At 36.7% G+C, this 22,818-nt stretch overlaps 2 protein-coding genes across 8 annotated transcripts; both read right to left on the bottom strand.

The window, feature by feature from the left end:
* Positions 1-8,517: 8,517 nt before the first annotated feature.
* LOC116019619 (cyclic dof factor 2-like) lies at positions 8,518-12,721 on the bottom strand. Of its 7 annotated transcripts, none has more exons than XR_004098740.1 (5): positions 12,311-12,721; positions 10,591-12,064; positions 9,369-10,396; positions 9,197-9,258; positions 8,518-8,931 (listed from the first exon to the last, which is right to left on the bottom strand). XR_004098740.1 is itself a non-coding variant. In XM_031259893.1 (2 exons), the coding sequence occupies exons 1-2, from the start codon at positions 12,515-12,517 to the stop codon at positions 10,787-10,789; spliced, it is 1,485 nt and encodes a 494-aa protein (XP_031115753.1). In that variant the 5' UTR covers positions 12,518-12,721; the 3' UTR covers positions 10,438-10,786. The 7 variants fall into 7 exon arrangements, 1 of the variants encoding a protein (XP_031115753.1); XR_004098741.1 differs by having other exon boundaries at positions 9,197-9,570; positions 10,307-10,396; XR_004098743.1 differs by having other exon boundaries at positions 9,197-9,325; positions 10,307-10,396.
* A 4,381-nt stretch (positions 12,722-17,102) lies between these two features.
* Positions 17,103-17,897, bottom strand: LOC116020435 (E3 ubiquitin-protein ligase MPSR1-like). Its single transcript, XM_031260908.1, has one exon. The coding sequence runs from the start codon at positions 17,895-17,897 to the stop codon at positions 17,103-17,105; it is 795 nt and encodes a 264-aa protein (XP_031116768.1).
* Between the last annotated feature and the right edge of the window lie 4,921 nt (positions 17,898-22,818).

The raw sequence follows: 22,818 nt of genomic DNA, 5'->3' as shown, positions 1-22,818 counted from the left end.
ATCAGATGGAAACCGGGAAGCATCTGATGCAGAGACTCCCACCTTGGCCAATCCTACCTTACCAGCAGCTGAAGCTGAGGCTCCAGGTTCGAGAGGTGAAGAGCAAGAAGTGATCCATCCCTCAGGTGGAAACCGGGAAGCACCTGATATGGAGCTACCTTCGAGCTCTGATCCCAGTGTCCCTGCTGAACCTCAGGAAGTCAGTCGAGAGGTGGAATCACGAATGCAAGTCATGGGTGGAAATCTGGAAGCACCCAAGTCCCCTCCGACTAGAGGTACCACTCAATCTTCTTCTCCTTCTTCTTCTGACTTTGATCAACAGGCCGAACGAGCTTTCATTGGCGAGGTGCGTCAATTCATGGCTGATCAATCTCAGAGGATGGCTCAACTTGAGCATGTACTTGCTGTTGTTCGAAACGCTGCAATACCTGTGACTGGCTCCGGTGACTCCCAAGCCAATCACGAAGAACTTCTCGAACAAGCAGTGTGGGCTGAGAATGCAGCACAAAGGGCTGCGGATGAGGCTGCGGTAGCTCGAGCAGAGACTGAAAGGATGAGAACTGAATTCGCCGAGTTACGAGCAGAACTTCAAGCCCACCAACGCTCAAGTGAACTTCGACAGGATGTGATGCAAACCATACTCACTGACCTGTCGCACCAAATGCCTGCCCAAATCCATGCACTCTTCGACGGTTTGTCCTCCTTACTTTCCCTCCGCTATGATGCCAACAAGGGGGAAAAGAAGACTCAGGGAGGGACTTCAACCAGCAAGAAGAGGGCGGCAAGTGAACCAGCTGGACCTCCTCCTCCTCCAAAAGTTCCAAAGTCAACAAGAAAACAAATGGAGGAAGCTGAAAGAGCAGATATGTTAAGGATCCAGCGTTCACTGGAAATAGGAGAAAGAAGAGAAGAAGACAAGGAAATCAGAAGAAAGAAACAAGAACAACAAACAGCCAAAGAGAAGAGAGACAAGCTACTCCTACAGAGCTACAAGGCAGGGACCAAAGAAGACTCAAACGAATATCTTCATGGAATCATAGTAAGTCTTCTTACCAAAACTGACTTAGCTCTTCATAGCGGTCTCACTCTTCCGGAATGCATCGAATGGTGGAGAGATGGGGTGATTGAAGGCAACTTCATAGGTGAAGCCTTTGTCAATTACCTTCACCTGGATATATCAAACGAATATCTAGAGCAGGTGAACTTTGAAGACCTCCACAAGACACGAGCAGCCATAAACGAGAAGAGGAAAGCGAATAAGCAGTAAGCTCTCGATGTCTACATGCATTCGAATTTGATGTTGTTCTTTATCTTCTCTCTTTTCTGCTAAAGCCCTGTAAAACACTCCTGTTATGATAATATATATATCTTTTGTTGGGGTGTTGCGTGAGTTTGGTTATTCTTGCTTTAGTAGATCAGTTGTCAAACTTACCATATGCGCTGAAAATAAAATCAATGCTTTTTCTTTTTCAAATCAGCCATATAAGTAAGTATAAGTGTTGGCATCATCAAAAAGGGGGAAATTGTTAGGAACATCATGTAATAGGTTTTGATGATACCAACTGTTAAGTAAGAATCCCCAAGTCTCGATACATAGGCAAAACAATGTAAGTTCGATAAGTAAACTAAGAGCGAAAATACAACCGGGTAATTTGAGCTCAACTCGGGAAATATTTAAGCTTAAGGTAAACTTGTTTGAACAACTTAGAAGTTTTCGTGTTGTAAGCAAACAGATAGATCAGAAGCAGGCACGAGACAACTCTGGAGGAATAAGGGTCTACGAGACATCAACTAAGTCTCGAGACACAAGCCAAGTTCGAGAGGTAAGGACCTCTCGATATACCTATCGAGTTCGAGACGTAAAGAATATTCGAGAGATAGACCTCTCGATACATGGGATTGAAACATCAAGTGGTCGAGACATCTTTTATGGTCTCGATAAACCGGCACTTCTCCAAGAGGCTGAATGTTAGTCAACATGTGCAGATAAAATACTCTAAGTTTGGAGAAGAAGAATATCATGGAGATAAAATATTGAAGAGGTGCTGAGCGGGAGGTTTCAAAATGGACGGAAGTGGATGACACGTCAGACCTCCACCACAAACGGTCAAGAAGTGCACCAATCCTGAAGTGGTCAGATTCCCCAAACAAGGAATGATGGGAACATAAAAAGAGTAACTTTATCCAAAAGAAGCAAGTGAAGCATGAACTCAAGAAAGTGGAATATGGAATATTCACTACAAAACAAAAGGCTCAAGTTACAAGACCACTACTCCATGAAAAATGCTGAAATTGTGCAAAGACCCATGTTCGGCGTGGGAGACCAATTTCAAACGGAATAGTTTTCCCTCCAACGGAACTATTCTTCTACTCTCATATATAAGGACGTAAAGACACAGAAGAAAAAGGGGTTGTGAAAGAGGTCAAGAGGTTAACAAGAGGTGTCTGATAAAAACGTTCCAGTGCAAAGTGCTTAACTTGGAATATCATCCTGATATTCAATACAGCGAGAGAACACATCTTAGTGTTCGAAGAGAGTTACAAAGCTAAACTGTCATACATCCAGAAGGTGACCAAAGCTGCTCTACATCAAAGTTGATTCAACGATAGCTTGTGGTCAGATTGGAGATTGTTACATTCAACTGTGACTATCAACAACGTCTTGCTTTGGATTAAGCAAGGGAGGTGGAGTATCCTGGCTGCTGTCCGAGCGAAAGAAACCTGAGGCTTGACGCGGGCTTGGTGATCAAAGGTCAAGTGCTCGAGAGGTGGAGTAACTGGAAGCGGGGAGAAAAACCTGAGGAGAGGCGGAGTAACCTGGCTGCTGTCCGAGCGAAAGAAACCTGAGGCTTGACGCGGGCTTGGTGATCAAAGGTCAAGTGCTCGAGAGGTGGAGTAACTGGAAGCGGGGCGAAAAACCTGAGGCTTGAGGCGGGCTTGGTGATCAAAGCTCAAGCGCTCGTTATTGTACTAGAAAGGGAAGTTTTTAGTGCAATCCTTCCAGGGAGTTTCTGGAAGAAGAGTGGAAGTAGGCGGGTTGGCCGAACCACTTAAAAATCTCTCTTGCACTTACTTTCTGTTTTTATCTCTCGCTAACTTCTCGATTGCACTGCATATAATCATACCTCTCGAACTAACCCAAACTCGTGCTAACTAAAAGGGGATAACATTTCCGCTGCGCATAAAACTTTGTCTTCACCTCATGAGGTATCGAACCTAAACATCCTAAGTTCAATACACACGAGAGGTTGAAAAGATTTGCAAAATCTTATACAAGTCTATTCACCCCCCCCCCCCTCTAGACTTGTACCCCATCCCCTTGGGACCAACATTTCCTGTGTTGTTAGTCTGGTGAGCCATTGGAAAGTGAGGGACTTGATGATGGATCAATAGTAGGCGTATGCAATCGAGGAAATCATGCAAGCAGTCAGACTGTATAGTCAGCCAGCTAGCAAGTCAGGAGAACGTTGTAGGACTTCTAAGAGCGAGAAGATATTTGAAAGATAGTTAGAAGATTCATTTATGTATCCTCCCCAGTTCCCCATTTTTCAGTTTAATAAAGAGATCTTGTCGTTTAGGAAGGAAATCTATGCCTAATTTGAAAAAAGTTAAGGAAAGGTTTCTAATCCTAATTTGTAAACAACGTCATTTTCTTTCTTAGAACCAAGTGCCTATGTATAAAACACTTCGGAAAAACATTGTAGAAGATTCGATTATTATTGGTTGACAATAAAAAGCACTTATATTCTTTTTGTACGGTTGTATTGGCCCGTCGACAGTTTACCTCGTTGTCATAAAACTAACATATTCTTTTCTAATTTTCTTGATGCCGATCTTGTAGGACTTGGTTTCATACTATTTAATTCTTTTATATTTTTTCTATTCCCTTTTTACTGTATTAAAAAAAAATATTTAGAGAAAAAAAACGGTGGAATTGATAATCAAAGAATAAGATAAAAATGTTATTTTAATGGATGAAGGTTGCAATGAAATTAATCCCATTGGAAAATGTCAACTTCATCCCCATTTTTTCCTGTAGGAAAAAAGAAAGAAAATGTTTAGTCCAAGTAAAGTGCCCAATTTTTACGACTCTCTATTCAAATTTTGCAGGGAAGTGGGGAAAGTTCAATCCAAAATATACTCAATTCCATTCAAATTTAAATTATTTCCACATTTGTTAAAGTATATTAATAAACACGCTTGTGAACTATACATGTTCCACAGAGCACGTATAGTTCCCACAGAGGGTGTGTTTGGGTAACAGATTTAGCTATCAAGAATGTGTATTAAAATCATTATTATTGTTTGGTTGACAGATTTTTAGAACACTACTATGAGTTTTTATTATCGCATTAATTGCAAAACCTATTCTCTAATAAAATAAAAGTTTCATTTTCTTTTCTCCTCTTCCCCAACTATTAATAGTCATTCTCATTCCACCCAACTACCAAACATGCAAAATACTTTTACCAAAGCTCATTACAATTACCAGTATTTGATACCCATTCAGATTCCGATTTTCATGTGCGAACCAAACACACCCTTAAATTTGACTCTCAGTTTGAGCCAATAGTTATGGAAAACCTAAACTAATTTGCTATTAACATTCTTAATTTGCGTTGGTCAACTATAAACAATTTAGGTTAATTTACCATTGATCTTTTTGATCGGCACTCGAAAGAAAAGCAAAAGAAGGTGCTCAATCTAGTNCCCGTACTGATGATGCCAACAAGGGGGAAAATAAAGAGAAAAAGAAGGGGGATACAACGGGCAGGAAAAGGGCAGCAAGTGAACCAGCTGGACCACCTTACCGCGTCTCTAGGAAAAAGGAGTTGGTGGTCAGTCTTACCGCACCCCATCAAAAGTCAGCTCTCAGTCTTATAGTGCTTTCATGAAAAAGGAGTCGACAACAAAGTTATAAGGGTTTGAGGTTTGACAGGTAGCCTGAAAAAGGTGCTGGAGCTCAGTCTTACTGTGCCTCCTTAATAAAGGAGTCGATAACAAAGTTATAGGGGTTTAAGATTCAACCGGTATCTTGAAAAAGGAGTTGGTCAGTCTTACGACGCTTCCTTGAAAAAAAGAACTGACAATGAAGTTATACGAGTTTAAGGTTCAATTGGTAACCCAAAAAAGGTGAGTCGACGCTTGGTCTTACGACTCCTCATTGGAAAGGGGTCGGCGACAAACTTATAAGGATCTAAAGGGAGACCGATGGTGCGAAATGGCCTGAGGTCAAGTAGCGGCAAATGGGATGACTTTCCTGTTAGGAACATCATGTAATAGGTTTTGATGATACCAACTGTTAAGTAAGAATCCCCAAGTCTCGATACATAGGCTAAACAATGTAAGTTCGATAAGTAAACTAAGAGCGAAAATACAACCGGGTAATTTGAGCTCAACTCGGGAAATATTTAAGCTTAAGGTAAACTTGTTTGAACAACTTAGAAGTTTTCGTGTTGTAAGCAAACAGATAGATCAGAAGCAGGCACGAGACAACTCTGGAGGAATAAGGGTCTACGAGACATCAACTAAGTCTCGAGACACAAGCCAAGTTCGAGAGGTAAGGACCTCTCGATATACCTATCGAGTTCGAGACGTAAAGAATATTCGAGAGATAGACCTCTCGATACATGGGATTGAAACATCAAGTGGTCGAGACATCTTTTATGGTCTCGATAAACCGGCACTTCTCCAAGAGGCTGAATGTTAGTCAACATGTGCAGATAAAATACTCTAAGTTTGGAGAAGAAGAATATCATGGAGATAAAATATTGAAGAGGTGCTGAGCGGGAGGTTTCAAAATGGACGGAAGTGGATGACACGTCAGACCTCCACCACAAACGGTCAAGAAGTGCACCAATCCTGAAGTGGTCAGATTCCCCAAACAAGGAATGATGGGAACATAAAAAGAGTAACTTTATCCAAAAGAAGCAAGTGAAGCATGAGCTCAAGAAAGTGGAATATGGAATATTCACTACAAAACAAAAGGCTCAAGTTACAAGACCACTACTCCATGAAAAATGCTGAAATTGTGCAAAGACCCATGTTCGGCGTGGGAGACCAATTTCAAACGGAATAGTTTTCCCTCCAACGGAACTATTCTTCTACTCTCATATATAAGGACGTAAAGACACAGAAGAAACAGGGGTTGTGAAAGAGGTCAAGAGGTTAACAAGAGGTGTCTGATAAAAACGTTCCAGTGCAAAGTGCTTAACTTGGAATATCATCCTGATATTCAATACAGCGAGAGAACACATCTTAGTGTTCGAAGAGAGTTACAAAGCTAAACTGTCATACATCCAGAAGGTGACCAAAGCTGCTCTACATCAAAGTTGATTCAACGATAGCTTGTGGTCAGATTGGAGATTGTTACATTCAACTGTGACTATCAACAACGTCTTGCTTTGGATTAAGCAAGGGAGGTGGAGTATCCTGGCTGCTGTCCGAGCGAAAGAAACCTGAGGCTTGACGCGGGCTTGGTGATCAAAGGTCAAGTGCTCGAGAGGTGGAGTAACTGGAAGCGGGGCGAAAAACCTGAGGCTTGAGGCGGGCTTGGTGATCAAAGCTCAAGCGCTCGTTATTGTACTAGAAAGGGAAGTTTTTAGTGCAATCCTTCCAGGGAGTTTCTGGAAGAAGAGTGGAAGTAGGCGGGTTGGCCGAACCACTTAAAAATCTCTCTTGCACTTACTTTCTGTTTTTATCTCTCGCTAACTTCTCGATTGCACTGCATATAATCATACCTCTCGAACTAACCCAAACTCGTGCTAACTAAAAGGGGATAACATTTCCGCTGCGCATAAAACTTTGTCTTCACCTCATGAGGTATCGAACTTAAACATCCTAAGTTCAATACACACGAGAGGTTGAAAAGATTTGCAAAATCTTATACAAGTCTATTCCCCCCCCCCCCCCTCTAGACTTGTACCCCATCCCCTTGGGACCAACATTTCCTGTGTTGTTAGTCTGGTGAGCCATTGGAAAGTGAGGGACTTGATGATGGATCAATAGTAGGCGTATGCAATCGAGGAAATCATGCAAGCAGTCAGACTGTATAGTCAGCCAGCTAGCAAGTCAGGAGAACGTTGTAGGACTTCTAAGAGCGAGAAGATATTTGAAAGATAGTTAGAAGATTCATTTATGTATCCTCCCCAGTTCCCCATTTTTCAGTTTAATAAAGAGATCTTGTCGTTTAGGAAGGAAATCTATGCCTAATTTGAAAAAAGTTAAGGAAAGGTTTCTAATCCTAATTTGTAAACAACGTCATTTTCTTTCTTAGAACCAAGTGCCTATGTATAAAACACTTCGGAAAAACATTGTAGAAGATTCGATTATTATTGGTTGACAATAAAAAGCACTTATATTCTTTTTGTACGGTTGTATTGGCCCGTCGACAGTTTACCTCGTTGTCATAAAACTAACATATTCTTTTCTAATTTTCTTGATGCCGATCTTGTAGGACTTGGTTTCATACTATTTAATTCTTTTATATTTTTTCTATTCCCTTTTTACTGTATTAAAAAAAAATATTTAGAGAAAAAAAACGGTGGAATTGATAATCAAAGAATAAGATAAAAATGTTATTTTAATGGATGAAGGTTGCAATGAAATTAATCCCATTGGAAAATGTCAACTTCATCCCCATTTTTTCCTGTAGGAAAAAAGAAAGAAAATGTTTAGTCCAAGTAAAGTGCCCAATTTTTACGACTCTCTATTCAAATTTTGCAGGGAAGTGGGGAAAGTTCAATCCAAAATATACTCAATTCCATTCAAATTTAAATTATTTCCACATTTGTTAAAGTATATTAATAAACACGCTTGTGAACTATACATGTTCCACAGAGCACGTATAGTTCCCACAGAGGGTGTGTTTGGGTAACAGATTTAGCTATCAAGAATGTGTATTAAAATCATTATTATTGTTTGGTTGACAGATTTTTAGAACACTACTATGAGTTTTTATTATCGCATTAATTGCAAAACCTATTCTCTAATAAAATAAAAGTTTCATTTTCTTTTCTCCTCTTCCCCAACTATTAATAGTCATTCTCATTCCACCCAACTACCAAACATGCAAAATACTTTTACCAAAGCTCATTACAATTACCAGTATTTGATACCCATTCAGATTCCGATTTTCATGTGCGAACCAAACACACCCTTAAATTTGACTCTCAGTTTGAGCCAATAGTTATGGAAAACCTAAACTAATTTGCTATTAACATTCTTAATTTGCGTTGGTCAACTATAAACAATTTAGGTTAATTTACCATTGATCTTTTTGATCGGCACTCGAAAGAAAAGCAAAAGAAGGTGCTCAATCTAGTAATAGTACGGGCAGGGCAGGGAAGGGCCTTTCTCGCTGTAATGAAAGAATTTTGTTTCGAGTTGATCAATTATTAATCATCTAAGCTAATTTGTTACTAATGTCAGTCAACTATGAACAATATAAACTGGTCTTCCCTAGATGTACCTTCAGAGATTTGATCTGATGGTAAATAAATGTGTGGAAACTGGAAATACATAAAATAAGAGAGATTTATTGTTGGGCCTTGTGGGCTTGGTTCATTTGGGTACAACAACTGAAAGTTTTATTCTTTACAAGACATCACAATGTAAGCAAGTAATTCTTGACAATAATTGCCATACAATATAAAGCCTAACAGATCTGGAACATGTTCACCATCTCATCCTTCACACTTAACATAAACATGTCTATCTATTCAGTTGCAGACTGCACATTACAGACCAGAAACAAAACAGTAACTCCTTATCAGACAACAACATACTACGCTTGGGAATGGTTTAGTATTGCAGTGATGGCGGTGATGCCAGAGGAGGAGACGAAGGAGGAGGAGGAGAAAGAAGAGCAGGTTGGGAGTGGACGTTCGGCCCAGCTTGCTCATAATCTCTCTGATACACTACCCATTTCTCCTGCATTCCCATTCAAAAGATTAAACGTGATTGAAGCATGTGCTCCATCTCAACTAAAAGCCTAAGCTAGTAGTTGGATTGGGACCCATGAACTTTGGCATGGCTCTGATGCCAAATTGAAGCATGTGCTCCATCTCAACTAAAAACCTAAGCTAGTAGTTGGATTGCACATTTATGTTTATATATTATTTATTCTCAACAAACGTTTTCCTGTAATGTAAAATTCACAAGAAGCAGATATATGGCAGAAGAAATGGCAAAAAACCTGAAATGAAACAGCAGCAGAGTTTGCATGATCCAATGGCCCCATCATCTTCCTTCCAAATCCTAACACAGATGGTAAACAGAGGTATAATATACTAAGATCTGTTCCTTAATAAGCAAACTGCAATTACTGTCAAAATCGGAAAATGGAAGAAGACGAAGAAGAGAATTACCAGGAGAGAAAGAGATCATAAGAAAAGCTGCCACAAAAAGAACCCAAAGCATAAAGGGTCTCCCCATGAATGATTTTCTTGGAATTCTTGGAATTCTTGGAAGTGGGTGAGAGGTTACTTTACTTGGCTTTTGTAAACTTCTGGGAAGTACAGACCAGAGAGTTCTGGTTTCTGGTGTGCTTTCCCAAGAACTAATGCATGTCTATAACAAATCAGATCAGGGTTCTTTCTTCCATTAATTTACACATTAAAAAATCCGGGATTAAATTTGGTCGGTTGATGGGGATTTCTTTAATCAAACTGAGATTACACTGTAAGTCTGTAACCTTTCTATCTGCCCCATCAGAATATTAGGGAAGACAGAGGTGGAAGTGCTTATTAAACAGCTAAAATATCTAACTACAGGCTGGACAGCTTACAGACACACTCAAATATCATATTTTTTTAGCAAGAAAAGCAACAACTATTTATGAAACTGTTGACTTTTAGTTCTCAATCCCAATGTTACATACAATATTGCCTCCTCGTGTGTATGTTATATTACTCCTACGGGTTTAGAAAATAAGTTTTCTGATCCATACTCAAAGCTCAAAGTAGGTTCCATGTTACGCCAGAAGAAGCTAATAAAGCATCATTAATTTCATACTAAGGCAAAACTTTTCTGATGTGTTGAGTAACAAAATCACACAATGTTTAGCTTGATATCAAACATGTCTCTATGAGAGGTGCATCTTAGGCTACTATACATTTCCGGTGTTACCTGTTTTTAGTCCAAATTTGTTCGATCAATGTTTCTTGTATCTAAAAAATGATGATTTTTCCTAGATAGATAGAAGTCAAATGGTTTTTTTAGTCCAAATTTGTTCGATCAATATTTCTTGTATCTAAAAAATGATGATTTTTCCTTGATAGATAGAAGTCAAATTGAACCATTTTACCGTGATAAAACCTTCGTTGTGGCTCCTCCGCGTCTCTGCCCAACCTCGGGCATCCTCCGGTTGCTGCCAACAAGCCAATCCTCTGCTCATCTGGGAGTATATATGGCAAATGAATATGTTGCAAGAGACCATGCGGTGAAACCTTTTTGATTATATCCCCTAAATAATTTAGCCAGATGTAGTCTTGGAATAAACATGTTTTTTACTATGAGCCATAGCTCTCAGGATCTCAAATACGAATATATACATGTGCTAGAAGAGCAAGAACCTAGCAAACCGCCTACCTATGGAATAGAACCTCTCCTTTCTCAGAACAAAAAGTTGGAAATCCGCATCTAGTTGTCTGATCTTCGAGAAAATATTATATGATCGTAAAGTCATAACCCAAGATTGCTCGCCGATTAGAATTCTGTTGCAAGAATGATCAGCCACAAGGAATTGCCACTGCAATCAGCATATTGCTAAGTCCAGGTTCCCTGCTTATGAGCTCTCGTGGAAGTTCAATGACCTGGATAATGCAGCTGGATTGGCTTCTAATACTCTACAGTTCTTTGAAGCATGACTCTTCTCGTCATCCTTCAACTTGAAGGCCTTAAAAGCGCCACCCCTAATCGAATCAACTCTATCATGTTTTATTCCCAGCGTCGCCCATATGGAACTCTTTGCAGCGTCTTCTGGATCATCAAACCGCAAAGTTTTAGGAACCCACAGACACTTCTCTGGATTACTATCTTTGGGTGGCTCACCTTCCTTGCTGTTGGCTGGTTTCACCACGGTGTCATCCCTTGAGTGCTTCCCTAAGGTTGGAGAATTAGGGCCAGAAGACGTGTGCTGTTGGGGCACAACAGGTCTGTTCACCCAAGGGGAATTCCAAGAGCATGGAATGGTATAACCCAAATACATTGCCGGGGGGTAAAATGGCATGGGAAAGCCGGGAGAAAAGCAACCGGGTGGAGGAACTGCAGAGCTCCACTGAACAGCATTGGATGGATATGGCCAAGGAGGACCTGGAAAGCATGGTAACTGAGGAGCGAAGCCATGGTAGTTCTGTCTTAGCATGTCGGGCAACCCATTTTTGCAAACATCATCCTTTGTACTTGCAGCAGTGAGTGATGAGGAACCACTTGAATGGTCAGCTCCATTATCCCCAGCTCCATATGAAACCGGGATTCCTAACTCTACTGGCTTGTAAAACCCATTCCCTGCAGTTTTCTCTGCAATGTTCAACGCTGAGGCCACAGAGTCACAGAGGGGCGAATCAGAGGCCAACGTGAGAACCTTGCCATTGGCCTTAAGAGCATGGTGTTGGATTCTCTCGGGATGATCTACACGAGCACTCTGAAACGACTTCACAGCATTCAAATGGTGATAATGAGCAGCCGAGTTCTTACTTTTTCTGCGCCCAGCACCCACAGGCAAATTCCTCGTCATCCCACCCGACGTCCAATATCTCTGGCATTTCTTGCAGAAGTGGCGCGGCTGGTTCACGTTGTAGTTGTTGAAATAACAGAACTTTGTGTCCATACTATCACACCTAGGACATGGAATTATCTTGTCTGGTTTTTTCAGAGTCTTATCTTTTCCATTACTCATTTTCCCCTCTTCCTCAGTTGTTGAAATTTCAGTTGCTCCACCACCATCTTCATCAACAGGTGGTGCTTTTAAGCCATCCCTCATTTCATCTACACTCTCATCCATAATCTCTTCCCCTTCCAATAACACTGTTCCTTCATCCTCTTCACTTTCTCCATTCTCATTCTGTTTTCATAACAAAATTTAGCACGAATCAAAATCAAATCTAGGGCATGAACCAATCTTAACAATTATAATCAATCTGAATAAGCTGTTTCTTCAATTTGACAAGGCACTTATAAAAAGGGAAAGAAACCTAGGAAATCTCAAAACCTAGACCCAGATTAAGATGAACAGTGCAGAAATCACAAAAACCAAGACCAACCCAGAGTTATCATTATAGTGAATCAAAAGAAAGATGAAATCTTTAACCTTTTGGAGTTGTTCATCCTCTCCGCCATCAGCTTCTGAACAAGAACTATCTTTAGCTGAGAATTCATCAGCAGGTGGAGGAGATGAAGCTGCTCCCCCGCCGGGGTCAACATCCATCTCCGTCGGCGGCGCCGGCGCCGGAGCATCCGGCAACTGGATAGTCTTCCCAAACAGCTTTATCGCGGGGTCTTTGCTCACTTCCGGCATTACAGTTCCACTTTCCCAGCCTCAAAAACTCAGAATCACAACAAAAGGCCAAAAACCTAAGAGTATAATCCGATGATTTGGGTGTTGTGTCAAGGAGATCTGACGCAAAGTGAAGGAAATATATGGGGTGGGAGAGAGGAGTTTAAAGAAGAAGGTGGGTAGGGGAGGACACGTCAGCGAGGAAAAGGGATTGTGAGCCACAAATTCTATGTGGCCTTGAGATCTTCTCATGAAACCTCTTTCTATTTCTTGATTCTCTATAAAGCGTTGTCGTCTTTAGTGATGAGTCAGCACCGCCTTTTTTACCTTTTTTTCCCCGAATCCCTTGGCGTGTAGTTACTAGGCTATACTACATACGATACGCCATCACCGACCTCTACAAAAAGCCGCCAAACTTTATCTTTTTTTTTTTTTCTTGAAAATTCAATCGCTTGCTGCCATTCCTTTTTCTCCTGAGGTTGTGGACGCAAATGCAGCGCGCCACTTAACAGACGGACCAAACCTTGGACAACACGAATTGAAGATGAAGCGTGTATAGCCCGCAAAAACCCACCCGCGCGATTGACTGCTCACCTCTTTTGTTGTCCCACGTTACGATGTACTAACACCCATGCCATCGAATTCGAATGGAGCGAACGGCTGTGCTTCAATTTGCCTGTTGTGTTTAACCCCCCGTGTTCTTTAGCGCTAAAAAGGGCTTTAGCTTTTAACTTTTAATAATGGAGGATGAATGATTGTTGGGTTTAGGCATGGGAGTAGCAATCATTTTTCTTCTTTAACAATATACACCCAAAAACAAAACAAAACAAAACAAAAAAAAAACTGAATTTTGTTGTGTTATATATATAAGTTGTTTTGGATTTCTATAGTACTGACCCGCACAATGTGTTCCGTTCCCCAAGTGTATGATAGCATAGTATTGAATAGTGTTTAAATTTATTATTATTACGGAGTAATATTTTGTACTAAGTACGATAAACACTTTTTTTTTAATACAAGTACGATAAAAACTTATTTAGTATTTTAAGTTGTGGTTCATTTTGAAGTTTTTTTTAGATTTGCTTTAATGAAATATTTGTTGACTAATTTCCATAGTTTTCATCGGAATCTATTTAAAAGAGCAATTTTGTCAACAAAGAAAGAGAGAATGTATTATTATAACATTTTTCTTGAAATAATTACAAAAAAAAAAAAAATTAACATATAATTATCTATGTAAGTAATATGATAATTTTAGCTTGTTTAACTGTTTGATTTAAAAAAAAATTGATAATTTATTGTATTTTTATGTGCACTTCAATAGTCTATTTAACTATTTCTTTTGTAAAGTATGATGTGGATGCAGATGTATTTGGAGATAGAGCCAGCTTCGAAGCGGTGGTTCGTGATCATAATGGTGATTTTATAGTTGTTGTAGACTTGTAGGTGGTCGGCTGTACTGTGGTAATGATCCTTATTTGGCTAAAGCAATGGCGGTCAGAGAGGCTTTATCATGGCTTAAAGGACTTGGTAGATCAAATGTTGTTATTGAATCTGACTGTTTAAATTTTTGCTCTGCTTTTAATTCGTTAGGTGTGGATTTTTCGCATGTGGGTTGGTTGTTAAGCAATGTCATGTCATTGCTAGCAATATTGGCAGCATCTCTGCTTGTCATATCGGGATGCCAGTGAATCAAGGAGCTCATACTTTTGGCTAGGGCAACTAGTTCTTCATCTGTCCTTGTGTCGTGAGTTTCTTCCCCACTTGCTTGTATCTCGGTTTTATTCTAGTTTTGAATGAAGTTGTGTTTTATTTTAAAAAAAACTATTTTTTTATTAATTATATTACATTTATTACTTTGTAACAAATATATAATTACCTTGGTACATATATATTTCATTTTATTTTTATTTGGTCAAGAAAACTTATTTAGAATAAAAGTTTTTTTTAAAGTCTCTATCAAAAAGGTTTTTTTTTTTTTTTCACTTATAAGGATTTAATTAAGATACTTTTTTTTTACTCTTTGATATTTTCTATGAAGTCAAACATTTAATAAATTTCACTAAATTATTGGGAGTGTTCCTTTTAGAAGAACCAAATGCAGTGTTCCTTCAAACAATAATTAGTTAGAAAATTAGATGACCAAATCAAATGATATAATTCTAATTATAATTAAGGAAAAATTGCATTTTTCGTTCATAAGTTATAGGGTAATTGTAGAATTCGTCCATAAGTTATGGTAAAACTCACTTTTCGTCTCCAAGTTATCATCGACGTTGCATTTTTCGTTCCCGAGTTATTCAAATTGCAAATTTCGTCCCTAAATTATTATTACATTGCACTTTTCGTCCCTACCTTAAGTATGCAAACTTCGGTAAATTTTTGTTTAAAAAATTTTTATTCGAACTTTTTCAGTAAACTTTGTTGAAAAAATTGGCGTTAAACCGAAAAAGTTTGAATAAAAATTTTTTAAACAAAAATTTGCCAAAGTTTGCACACTTAAGTTAGGAACAAAAAGTGTAACGTAGTGATAACTTAGGGACAAAATTTGCAATTTGAATAACTCAGGGACAAAAAGTGCAACGCCAATGATAACTTAGGGATGAAAAGTGAGTATTACCATAACTTAGAAACGAATTCTACAATTACCCTATAACTTATGGACGAAAAATGCAATTTTCCCTATAATTAATCTATAATAATAGAAAAATCAAAAGTGAAATTTATTCTTTCAATAAAGTATAGATAAAACAAATAAGTACTATGTGATTCCTAAACTTGTCTATCTAATAAGTACTAGTGTATACTATATAATTTTAAATAAATTTCATAAATTCGTACATCATTGTCTATCTAATACGGAGTAATATCATAGATATTAATTAATTAAAATTAATATAGTTCCTAAACTTGCTTTACAGATTAACTAAAAAAAAAAAGGCAAAATGGTCAAATAGACCCATGTACTACCATTGATTGTTCATCTAGCACCATGAACTAAAATATGGTCCATCTAGGCCATTATACTCTTAATAATTTTTCATCTAGCATTTTTAGCCTATTTCTAACAAGTTACCCATCTAATTTGATGACATGGAAATATAAAATTAGAAAAAATGATGACATGTTATTTATGTGGATGTTTTGGATGATTTCTATCATATTTCATTAATGAAAAAAATAATTTCTTGCAATGAAATATGGTAGGAATCAAAATTGCTATATAAAGTTTTAAGAATTAATATCACTTTTGGTCCCACGACTTTTGAGTTTTATCAATTTTGGTGCACAACTTTAAAGTTTTTCAATTTTGGTCCCTAACTTTATAATTTTTATCAGTTTTGGTCCTTCTGGCCAAATTGACGGTGAAATGTTGTCGAATTTTATATTTTAAGGGTAAAATCGTCATCTCAATGAAACGTCTTCATTATCTAAACATAATCATTGTAAAATCATATTTATAGGTGTTTTATCGGTGCAAATAATGGGGAAGACAGACAGAAACTAGATAGAGATCTATGAGATTTATAGCATCGACGATTGACAAATCCTTATTTTTCTCTTAATATGATTTTTCTTTTGTTTAGATATTGCAGATCTTTCTTTGGGATAATGATTTTGTCCTTAAAATATAAAATTCTGCAACATTTTGCCATCAATTTGGCCGGAAGGACCAAAATTGATAAAAATAACAAAGTTAGGTACCAAAATTGAAAATTTTGTGCACCAAAAGTGATAAGACCTCAAAAGTCGTGGGACCAAAAATAATATTAGTTTAAGTTTTAACTACAGTGTATGTATAGCGGGGTATTCACTATCGTTCAGCAATGGGATTTCATGGAAATCGATATATGAAAATTAAATTATTTTTATAATAACTTAAGATATTGTATTGGGTATATTTTATTTTATTTTAAAAATAAATTAATATTTTTGAATTTTTGGATAATTGAATAACTTAAGATATTGTATTTTTGGATGGTTTCCTGCAATAAAATAGGACAGAGATCAAAGTTGTTATATAAAGTTTCAGTTACAGTGGACTGTGTATGTATAGCGGGCTATTCAATGTCATTCAACAATGAGATTCCATTAAAATCGATATAAGAAAATTAAATTATTTTTTAAAAAATAATAAAATTTACCCAATACAATATCTTAAGTTATTATATTTAATTTTCATATATCGATTTTCATGGAATTTCATTGCCGAACAATTTTGAACACCCCACTATACATACACAGTAGTGCAATACACTGTAGTTAAAATATTATATAACAACTTTGATTTGTACCATATTTCTTTGCAAGAAATCATTTTCTTCATTAATGAAATAAGGTAAAATCATCCAAAACATCCACATAAATAACATGTCTATCATTTTTTTCTAATTTTATTTTTCCATGTCATCAAATTAGATAGGTAACTTGTTAGAAATAGGCTAAAAATGCTAGATGAAAAATTATTAAGAGTATTATGGCCTAAATAGACCATATTTTAGTTCATGGTGCTAGATGAACAATCAATGGTAGTACAGACCCTTCTGTCAAAAAAAAAAAAAAAAAGGTGTTTCCTAAAAAAAAAAAAAAAAAAGGTGCAGTGGTTCTATCGACCGTCAATTTCCATAGCCACTTCGGAGTCTTCACTGCCAAAATTGTCTTGGTTAGTATCTTCTCCTTGCATTTCAGAATCGGAATCGGAATCGTAATTGCTCCGGCTACCGTTCCTGAAGAAGACGTGAAACACCATAGCCGCCCTTTCTCGCCGCTCTGTTCCACCGTCTTCACCTAATTGATCCGCTTCTCTCCTAACTTCTTCTCCTTCTTCCGCGGGCATCTTGTACCGGCAAAGCGGGCAAGAGCCGTGGATCTGCAACCACTTATCAATGCAATCTGGATGATACCGGTGATTACACGGCATCGCCTTCGCCTCGCCGCCCAATTCGAACTCCGCTAGGCAGATAGCGCACTCGATCCCCTCTTCGCCGACCTTCACGACTGGCATCGCCTCTATCGACGCCTTCGACGCCGGCAAATGCCCCTCCTTCCCGTCCGCCGCGCCCTCAATAAAGGTGATCGACCCCGTCCTCGCGTTCACGATCACCGTCACGTCGCGCCGGCGCTGAGACGGAGGAGACGCGGCGGCGAAGTTGAGGATGATCGGGAGGATCATCGATCTGGCGCCTGCTCTGGTCATCTCCTCTAACGACGGCGCCGATGATTCTGAAGGCACGTCTGAATCTGATGAAGCCATCGAGGAATCGATCGTCGGAAAGCTAAATCTTTGCCGATGAGCTATGGGAAGAGAAGACAGGAAATGGAGAGATGATGGTGGAAGAACGTAGAACAGATTATAGTATTGTGTTAAGTATGATATTTTGAGTTTAGACTGGTCAAACATCGTAAACAAATCGTAATCCTTACTTTGATGACAACAACCATTTTTATAGAGAGTTTTTATCATTGATTAGTGTTTACAAAATATGAAAAGGGATATATTTATAGGCATACAAAATACAATTTTACCTAATGCGGTGAACATAGAGTTATAATAATATACTGAGTAGAGTTATAATAATATACAGAGATGAAATGAGAACTCTAAAATTGATAAAACACGGAATTCTAATATGTCCCTTAAGCTAATCAACATGGTTGGCGTGGTGGTTCAGCACCTTATCTATTAAGTATGAGGTTTGGGATTCGAACACTAAGTTTGTTCCTTAGATGACTAAATCTAGCTGGTGAGTGATTTGGTTAAGATGTTTGCAAGTTGGTCACTTGTAGCTCATTTGATGCTACTTTATCACGAACAACGTGGTAGTCTACTTCTACAAGATTGTCACACCAAACTCAGACAAGCAACTAACCATGCTATTACTTCTACTAAGACATCTGTTATGGCTTTGTATTATGCTTTTGTTGAGGATCGAGCAATTGTCTTTTGCTTGCGACAAGTCAAAGAGATTAAAACTTTTGTCAATGAAGACAACAAATTAAAATCACTAGTGAATTTTTGGTCATCAAGGCAATCGCCAAATTATTAGAGTCTAAGAAATCATGGATATCATCAAAGTCAGATTTTGTAAAACCCAATCAATAGTCTAGAGTTGTTTTGACATACCTTAGAACTTGTTTGAGTGTCACCCAATGATCAATGTTTGGAGAGTGCATGAACTGACAAAGTTTGCTGATTGCAAAAGAAAGATCCAAAAGCGTGATGGTTAGGTACTAAAGTTCTCCAACAAGGTTGCGGTACTGTGTAGATTTTTATATGGTTAACTTGTGGTTGTTGCACTAGCTTACTATTAATTGAAATTCGTGTTGAGATTGGTTTGTAGTCGTCTATTCCGGACTTTTTGAGTATATCAATCATATATACCTTCTTTGTGACATGATCATCGCTCCCCTTGTTGTTAATTATCTCTATTCCAAAAAATTAGAAACTGTGAAAAAAATTAATTAATCGTTTAGAATTTGGACTATTTTAAAAATATAAAATAGAATTTGCAAAAAAGAAAAGAAAATTCAAACCGTAACCAGAACTTCCTAAAAGGCTCCAATTTCGGATTATCATTTCCTGAAATCGTGAACCGAAACTGAACCACGATTATACTGGCCTATGGGTGGGTTGGCAACCATGGATCATTTTTGTCAATTGATACCAAATGAGAACAAGAATTTTTACAAAGAGTTTTTTTTTAACTTTTATTTTTTTATTTTTATTGATCAATGGTGTTTATAAATAATGTACTTTAAGTACAAAAATAATGTAGTTTATGTAAAAAATAATATACTTTTAATATATTAAAAATGTACTTTTTATTTATGATCCATATAGCTCTGTGGATCATATCCATGTAATAATGATTGTGCTTTTACTGTGGCAATCATTATTACATGGACCATGGTCCACATAGCTGTGTGGACCAAAAATAAAAAGTACATTATTTTTGTACTAAAGGTACATTATTTTTGTACTGTAGGTACATTATTTTAGGGTACACTATTTTTGTACTGAGGGTATATTATTTGATATATACTATCAAATAATGTACCTATAGTACAAAAATAATGTACCTTCAGTACAAAAATAATGTACTTTTTATTTTTGGTCCACACAACTATGTGGACCATGGTCCATGCAATAATTTGCCTTACTATGGCCGCTAGAATTAGGCTGGAAGAACACTTAACTAATTGTGTCGATTTGAACGGAGATGGAAATGAGCACACAATGGATATTTTAGGAGTGATCTAAATCTAATGGTCTAAAATGGTTTTTCCTCTATAAAATTCTTAATACATAAAATGCACAAACTTACAACATACTCATTGTTTAAATTGTTGGCTTTTTTTTTCCTAATTATTTAGTAAAAGTAGAGAGAATAATATATAGAAATAGAATAAGAATTCTAAAGCTAATAAACTACAAGAGTCCTAATAACTTTAACATGCGCAACTATCATGTCACAGGTGAGCGCATACATATGCAAATCAAAATCAAATCCTATTTGTCCATGACAGATCAAGTGAAAAGAATATGATTATTGTATAAAAATTACAAATTTAATTCTTATTAACACTTTTTTTTATTGAGTGTGTCATACTAAGTATTCGCAATACAAATTTTTGAATCACATTCACTTTCATCACCTCCTTTTTCTTACCGTCTAACCTCAAAATGTGAATTCAACCTTTTTCACTTAAGAGCATTTTTACAATTTTTTCGGTTTGTTTGTCAATTTTTTTCAATTCATCAAGGAAAAAGAGAAAGGAGAGAACAGAAAAAAAAAATAAAAAAATAAAAAAAATAAAAAAAATAGTTAGTGCAGCCATCCTACTGCGTCTATCGGGCGTTGCTAGCGCATGAATTGCATATATACCAACTAATTTAAAAAAAAAAAAAAAAAAAAAAAAAAAAAAAAAAAAAAACTCATTTTCGTGTGACACCCTCACATTTCTCTTTTGTACCCTNAAAAAAAAAAAAAAAAAAAAAAAAAAAAAAAAAAAAAAAAAAACTCATTTTCGTGTGACACCCTCACATTTCTCTTTTGTACCCTCGATCCCTTCCATCCCACCCAAAACTCATAAAAACCCAAAATACCCTCTATCCCTTCCATCCCACCCAAAACTCAGAAAACCCCAAAAAAAAAAAAGGAAAAGGAGAGAGATGTGTGGAAAGAAGTATATTTTTTAACCTTATTTATTATGTTAGTTAAAATCTTTAAAAAAAATTGCTAAAATTATTTTCTTAGGCTTCATCGACACTTTGCAATGATGTAAATTGTGAAAATTCAGTATATAAATTATGTATTTTGAACTCGGGTCCACAGAATAATTTGTCAATTATTATTTCATGGACCATGGTTGTGAAAGATAAATAAAAAGTACACTTTTAATATAATAAAGATACATTATTTGTGTACTGAATATACATTATTTAAAAGTACATTATTTCAATACTGAACGCACATTATTTTTAATGCTATTAAATAATATACATTCAATAAATAAATAATATACATTTTATTTATCATCCATAAAAAAATTTGTTGCAGGCTGACCAATTGGGCTTCATGGGCTTCGATTTGCAAGTTGTAAAATCCTAATCCTAAAAGTAAAATTATGCACTTAAAAATATTATTTGGGTCAAAATTATTTGAAAAAATGACATTTTTCATCTTTGAATGATGCATAAAGTGTAGATTAAATTTCAAACCTATATTTATGTTAAATACTGTACTAAGTAATACGTTAAGTCTACGGTTAATATATTCCGACCACATATCAACACTAATCCCGGCCCATAGTGTAATTTATCTAATTATCTATGTGATTCATCAATTATTATTACACAATAACAAATTTACATATTGCATATTTCGAAATAGTAATGTTAAGTTTCCTTTGTAATAAATTTTTTTTATCAATATGCATAAAGTGTAGATTAAATTTCTAATGGAGCAATTCCAATCCATGCTTCTTGTCCACGTGTTTCGGAAAGGAAATCAATGTGCCAACTGTCTAGCAAACATGGGCCAAAGTTCTCAATGGGGTACGACTGTTCTTGAACACCCCCGAACAGAGTGACAAGAGCTGCTACGGCGCGAATCGCAAAGCGTCGCCACTAGCAGGCTTCATTAACCTCAGGCCCTCCCCTCACCAAAAATAAAAAAAATAAAAAATTATCAATATTTTTTTTTTGAAATATATAATTATCAATATAAAAAATTATCAATATATAATTAATGAAATATCACCAACCGTCCACTGGTGTCAAGTTGGTGTTAATTTAGCAATGTAAATTAAATGGAATTTCACCGGCCGTCCACTGGTGACAAGTTGGAGTTAAATTAGCAATTTGTATATAATATTTGTAGTAAAATTTTGCGTTTAATATTGTATTATTGTGCTATATGACATGTTTTATAATAAATGCATGGACTACATAACAAAAAACCTTCCTATATTAGTATATCATTAGTTCATTACTATCCACCGGCAACAAGCTAGCTGCCAATCACGATAAATTCGTCAATTCACTGGTGCACACGTGTTCAAAAATATCAGAGCTCATTTTGGTAATCCATGGGAAAACATACTTCTATATTTTATGTGATTCCAATTCTCTACAAAGTTGAGTTGTATTTATATTAGTATAAAAATAAATATCTTCTTAATATATATCAAACAAATAATGCTACTTAAAAGTTATCCCAAGCTTTTCATTTTTTTTTTTTGAGTACTACTGACTCTGTTACAATGTAGTATCTGTTCATAGCTACTTTCTCAACCTACTGAAGCACAAAGACTCAACAGTTGCCTCCACTGAGACTCGAACCCACTCCCATCATCCATGTGGAAGTGTTAGCCGGAACACCGGATACCACTAGACTACAAGGTCTTGACTTCCAATTTAATTAGTACACCTTAAAAATTAATTTCTTATTTACCTAGTATTCATTTTCAGTGTATAATGTATCAAATTCATCATTTCGACTAGATAAATCCAAATTAACTTTGACCTAATTTGACCTGAAGCGAAAGTGAAACTCACTCATATCAATATTTTAAAATTAGTACTTAAAATGTCAATTTACTATGACTATGTGACAAGGATATGATACTTTACTATGACTATCCTTGGTGACAAGGATATGATGCTTAGAATGAATATTTTAACAAGACCAAATATTATAATCAGAATGCAACATTATTATTAGTATTAAAATACTATTGGAATGAATAATTAAGGCACTTAGCAGTCTCTCATGAGTCATGAGTCATGTTTCACTACACTGTACGGAGTAACAATTAAC

The sequence above is a fragment of the Ipomoea triloba genome, chromosome 5 (assembly GCF_003576645.1).
Source record: "Ipomoea triloba cultivar NCNSP0323 chromosome 5, ASM357664v1".
Classification (NCBI taxonomy): Eukaryota; Viridiplantae; Streptophyta; class Magnoliopsida; order Solanales; family Convolvulaceae; genus Ipomoea; species Ipomoea triloba.
This window is presented reverse-complemented; position numbering and strand designations above follow the sequence as displayed.

Excerpts from the sequence above, each read along its gene's own strand:
- LOC116019619 (XM_031259893.1), bottom strand. The coding sequence starts at position 12,517 with ATGCCGGAAGTGAGCAAAGACCCCGCGATAAAGCTGTTTGGGAAGACT. Across the intron at positions 12,065-12,310 it reads AGGATGAACAACTCCAAAAG|AATGAGAATGGAGAAAGTGA; the intron begins GTTAAAGATTTC and ends TTATGAAAACAG.
- LOC116020435 (XM_031260908.1), bottom strand. The coding sequence starts at position 17,897 with ATGTTTGACCAGTCTAAACTCAAAATATCATACTTAACACAATACTAT.